Genomic DNA, 5,519 nt, shown 5'->3' with positions numbered 1-5,519 from the left:
GATGTTCTCTGTTACTACTAACTAGAAAGTACAAAAAGCAGACAAAAAAACTGAAAAAAATTATTTTTTTTAGGATTTTTTAGTCCCAAAAACATTGATGTTTTCGCAACGATGTTATCGGTACATCCATGGTTGACGTCGATGTTACCATCGATGGTTAACCTATCGATGCTCATCCCTATTTCAAAGACATGGATTAGATCTGATGATTCTTTAGCTCCGACACTGAATTTTGAATCAACAGCAACTTACAGTTTGTTATGAAATTGAACAAGATTTGTCTCTTTTACCTTTAACTTCTCTACAAATGATTTTGAATTAATATAAAATTGTTTGTATGCATTTATGGTATATATTTTCTTAATTTTGTCTAGTGTGGTGAAAAAAAGCGTTTGTGCCACGGGCTGAAAGGGTTTTGCAGCTCTTGATTGTTTTTAAAATGATCTCGAGCCGGCAAAAAACATTTGTGTCTTCTATTTGTGCATACATAACAAGTTTCATAAAGATCAGTTGGAACAATATTAAGATTCCTTTTCTCCCAGTTGAAGCTGGGTAGTGGATTGGATACCCTATATTTTTATTAAATTTTGCAAGTTATTTTATTTCATACTAATCTATTGACATTTTACTAAAAACACCTTAGCTGTAGTATCAAACTTAATTAAACCTACTGCATTAAGAAATGTAAATTAAGAACTCTGCTCTTTACTGCCTCAACTGGAATTATGAACACAAATTCTTAATTCATGGGGTCAGGTGTTTGGCTTTTGCAGGAACACTTTTACCAAAACCCCCGTTTGACAGGCTTACGGGAATTTTCACAAACGCATGTTGGCAACACTGATTACTTGGGGGTTCCATTCCCCCCTTTTCCTCCCCTACCTGTTGATATATTATTTGTCCATTTTGCGTGGGTGCCGTGACCTTGACAGGTTGTTTGTTCACAACATGCCCGTCTCAGAAGCCCAGCGTTAGTGTATTTTAAAGCAGTGTCTCACAGTCCCAGGGTTTCGGTTTGTGTGTTTCTAAGCGGGGTCCATTATTTTCAAATGGGGTCTCAGAGACCGAAGTTTTCGGTTAGTGTCAGCCTGGGAAGGGTTTTAGTATTTGTGTTAACTTTGATGAGGTCTTTGTTGTCGAATATACTGTAATTAAATCAACATGCAAATTAAAAAAATAATTAAGATATTTAATGCTTTAACAAACTAACATTTTTTTACACATCAGAACAATCCAACTCTGGTAAATATTGATTTCTCCATGACTACAAGAATCAATAAAAATCATCCAAAGATAAACAAATAAAAATGTTCACAATATCAAACAGCTGATGACTAATTTATATCACAAGCACACGCCCCCGTGGTGTCAACACCAGCACGACGAACATCAGCAATATGGTGTGGCATACCATCAACCTCTACGCTGGTTTGTGAGAGCTGCCGTGAGACCACACCAGGCTTCCATCTCGTAGTACATAAGGAATTTTTAGGCTTGACAAACACAGGTTCATCAGGTGAAAACTCAGTTCTTAGTTGCTCGTCACAATTTACAGGTTCGCCCTTACACCTCCACCTGTAGCAGAACAATCTAGAGCTTGGTGTCGACTCTTCATTCAAATCTTCTTTTGGTGTTAGATTATACCAATATACCATTTCTTGAACACTTCTTCTGGTTCTTGTTGCCATTCTCTTTATCGTTCTATGGTTTCGTTCAACGATTCCATTGCCGGACGGACGGTTCACACACCTAAAACGACGGATAACCCCCCATTCCTCACACAGTTGTTCAATTTGTTCACATCTGAACGTTGCACTATTGTCCATTAATAGTTCTTGGGGTGGACCTCGTTCTGAAAACAGTTCAAGTAAGATTTTTACTACCTGTTCTTTAGTCTCACTTGGGATCCGTCGCCAAATGCAAAACCGACTTGGACCACAATCTATAATTGTAAGAAATTTATATGACCCATAATGAGTCACATCAATCGCAAGCCTGTGCCAATTCTTGTCGCAATCCAAGTGCCCCGGCTTCCATTTGATGGGGGATGGATCAACAGATAAACATTCTTTGCATGATTTGACTACGCAGTCAACGTCCTGTTTACTAAACTCAACGGCCGGGTAACAACGCCTAACTGTGAAAAGAGTTCGATTAACACCAAAGTGATGCAGACCATGGATTCTTTTGACCAACTTTTGTTTATCCTCATCCTCTTCTTCACCCATCATTGCAATACTGGTCTTTTCCTCCTCTTCTTCACCCATCATTGCAATACTGGTCTTTTCCTCCTCTCTTGACAACCACTTTTTAGGTACTCTCGTCAGGCGATCTGCTTTGTTAAATTGCGATTTAACCAGATCCATCCTCACCTTAAGGCCACATTCTGATATGAGGTCTTTTAACAAACCCAACCGTCTTCTTACAAGAGCTTCACCCATCCCATGTGTTTTAATACGTCGGTCTCCTGTTAATATGGATGTTACCCAAGCATAAACGGTGGCCGAATCTGTGACCAAGTATAACTCCTTCAAATTCCATTTCAAAGCTAAGTTCACTCCTTTCAACAAAGCCTCTAACTCAGCTAAGTTAATATGCGCCGAATCATCTTCTTTCCTTAGCCAAGACGCGTCCTCAACTATTTCACCATCAATTTCAATGCAAATACCGATCGCCAAGCTGCTAGCATCACACCACACAGTTCCTTTGTCACTAGATGACACTGCCCATTTTCCAAACACAGGATCCTTTTCTTTTACGCTTTCCATTATATCTCCTAACATTATCTTGATTCGGTTGCCCACCACATCGTCCCATTTCAAATCTGTCAATTGCTTCTTAAGAAAACTGCATGCTGGTCGAAGCCAACCAGCCACCGGGAAATGTCCGATTAACTGCCCACACAAGGAGTACACATCCCTCTTGGTCTCAATTTTATCCAAAGCTTTTATCTTGTTGTCTCTGGTCCACATCAACTTGCCATCTCTTTTTGAGACGTTAAGCCCCAAAACCCTACTTCCATCAAGTGGCTCCACTGGTTTCGCTGACAGCCCATATTTTTCCAACAACTTCTTTACTACATCACCGCCAACAATGTTCTCATTCACCACTATGTCGTCAACATAAGAGTCCGTAGCACTTCGGACTATTGGGTCCATTGACAGCACTTTATTAACAATTTTGCTCATTATTTTCGGTGCGACATTTAGACCAAACCCGAGTCGTGTTAGACAATAATTCTTATCCTTAAATCGGACCACTTGGAATTTCCATAAATGAGGAGCAATATGGATTTGGAGATATGCCTTACGAAGGTCGATAGTGCTCACATGTTCTCCTAGCTTTCTCCACATCCTTAGCTTTTCCCCACAAACCTCACTTTCTGCTGTATGGCTTGAAACATACTGATTTAATTCCCTGTAATCCATTACAGGTCGCACTTTGTCCTTGTTATGTTGCACGACCGCCATTAAAGGAATTAAGCCATCAAACTCCCCGTCATAAGGCTGGAGCCAACCGTCTCTTATCCAATCATGCACTTCAGCGTCAAACGCCTCCCTTGCCTCTTTTGAAATTGAGTATGAAGGTACTTGGTTATTTATCTTAGGTGTTTTACCGCCATCTTTCCAATTCCATTCAACGGTCCATTTTCCATCAACAAATTTCGCATTAAAGTCACAATCATTAATAGCGATCTCATCGTTGCCATTCTCCGAGGTTTCCTTCACGCACAACTCCTTCTTGGCCTCAGCCATCGCTCCGATATCAACGTCCCTGAACGTAATAGTGCCATCTCCATCAATAGTGACACCTCCCATTGCAGTCACTGCATCCATCCCTAGAAGCATCTGATACCTTGGCAATACACTGGCAACCAAGCAACTCAGTTTGAGCGGAACACCTCTTATCAAAACTTGTAACATACATGTCATGTTACACTCAACTGATTCTCCATTCATCATTATAATCCTTTGACTTACTGGCTTCAGTTCTACTCCATATTTCACTAAACTAGGTGACACAATGCTCCTTGAACAACCTGAGTCCAGCAAGGCACAGCATTTAAAACCCGACACACTTATTGTTAATGTAGGGAGTTGCGCTGAAGAAATTGGGCCACCCGCGCAACATAAGGCAGCCCCATTCACTCGTTTTTTGGAATTTGTGAACATTTTGAGGCATAATGTCCTACCTCCCCACACCGGTAACAGGTTACTTTTGACTCACGATTTAGATGGGGACACGAACGTGCTACGTGGCCTTCCCTCTCACAAACAAAGCATTTTTTAGACCACTGTTTACCAACTTTGAAAACTTTGGCATTAGCCTGTGCAACCACCCCAAAGTTTGACTCACTGCCCAACAGATTCCTAGCTCTTGTCATTACATCCGACAACTCCATGCTTTGAAGAGAACACGCAGCTTTCAACTGGGTTTGAGTATCTTCTGGCAAGCCATGTACAACTGCGCTCTTAATCCACTCATCAGATACAAAAGGGTCCACCAATTTTGCCAATCTCTTCAAATCAGAAGCATATACATCTAGTGACTCACCGGGAAGTAGACGCCTAGCTGTAAATTCTGCATAAGCCTGAAAACAGTTCGCAGAAAAGGCCTGCAGCAATGCATTGGTGAGAGCCTCATAGTTACTCTTTACATTTTCTGCTAGCCCGTCATATACAGAAAATGCTCCTCCAGCCAAAAATAGGGGGAGAACTGTCTGCAAGTCTTTCACCTTTTGGAGCTTACATACCAATTCTAGTTTCTTTAACCACTCACTAAAATCACCACTTCCATCATACTGCTTAATCAAGTCTGAGAACTTAACACAAGTACCTGACATTATGCCGAAATAGCTTGTAATTAAATCAACATGCAAATTAAAAAAATAATTAAGATATTTAATGCTTTAACAAACTAACATTTTTTTACACATCAGAACAATCCAACTCTGGTAAATATTGATTTCTCCATGACTACAAGAATCAATAAAAATCATCCAAAGATAAACAAATAAAAATGTTCACAATATCAAACAGCTGATGACTAATTTATATCACAAGCACATATACCATCACCATCTGGGCTTCCTGCGAGGAAGGGGTATTGACTGGCCATGTACAAACCATACAATTGAAGAAAACACGAATCTAAGGGTAGGAATAACATTATCTTTATCTCATTTTCAATTTGGTTTTAAATTTGAAGCGAATCAGTGAATGACTACGTTCTGTTCTAATAATATTATTATACCGAAATATGTCGCTAGACATTGCTGCCTGTTCAGTGCTCCAGTTCAGTAGGTACTCTCCCAGAAAGGATTTATATTCGAAAAAAAAATTGTATGTTTAGGAATTTTATTGGTTTAGCCAATTAAGAACTATTCCCAAATGTTCCAAAAATTTTTTCTTTAACAGAAGGATGACTTGGCCTAATACCTAAGTTTATGTTAGGGTAATACTTTATGATCAAAACGTAAATAGTTATTTGTGCACAAAATGGCACTTTTTTGCACTTTG

General features: G+C 39.6%; 1 protein-coding gene across 1 annotated transcript; it reads right to left on the bottom strand.

Moving 5' to 3' along the window:
- Positions 1 to 1,334: 1,334 nt before the first annotated feature.
- On the bottom strand, positions 1,335 to 4,843 carry LOC128982042 (uncharacterized). Its single transcript, XM_054401082.1, has 2 exons — positions 4,303 to 4,843; positions 1,335 to 3,913 (listed from the first exon to the last, which is right to left on the bottom strand). Exons 1-2 carry the CDS (start codon positions 4,841 to 4,843, stop codon positions 1,335 to 1,337), a joined length of 3,120 nt encoding a protein of 1,039 aa, XP_054257057.1.
- Between the last annotated feature and the right edge of the window lie 676 nt (positions 4,844 to 5,519).

Source organism: Macrosteles quadrilineatus, unplaced genomic scaffold (assembly GCF_028750875.1).
Source record: "Macrosteles quadrilineatus isolate MER2022 unplaced genomic scaffold, UCM_ALF_1.0 Scaffold_92__1_contigs__length_397533, whole genome shotgun sequence".
In the NCBI taxonomy this organism is placed as follows: domain Eukaryota; kingdom Metazoa; phylum Arthropoda; class Insecta; order Hemiptera; family Cicadellidae; genus Macrosteles; species Macrosteles quadrilineatus.
This window is presented reverse-complemented; position numbering and strand designations above follow the sequence as displayed.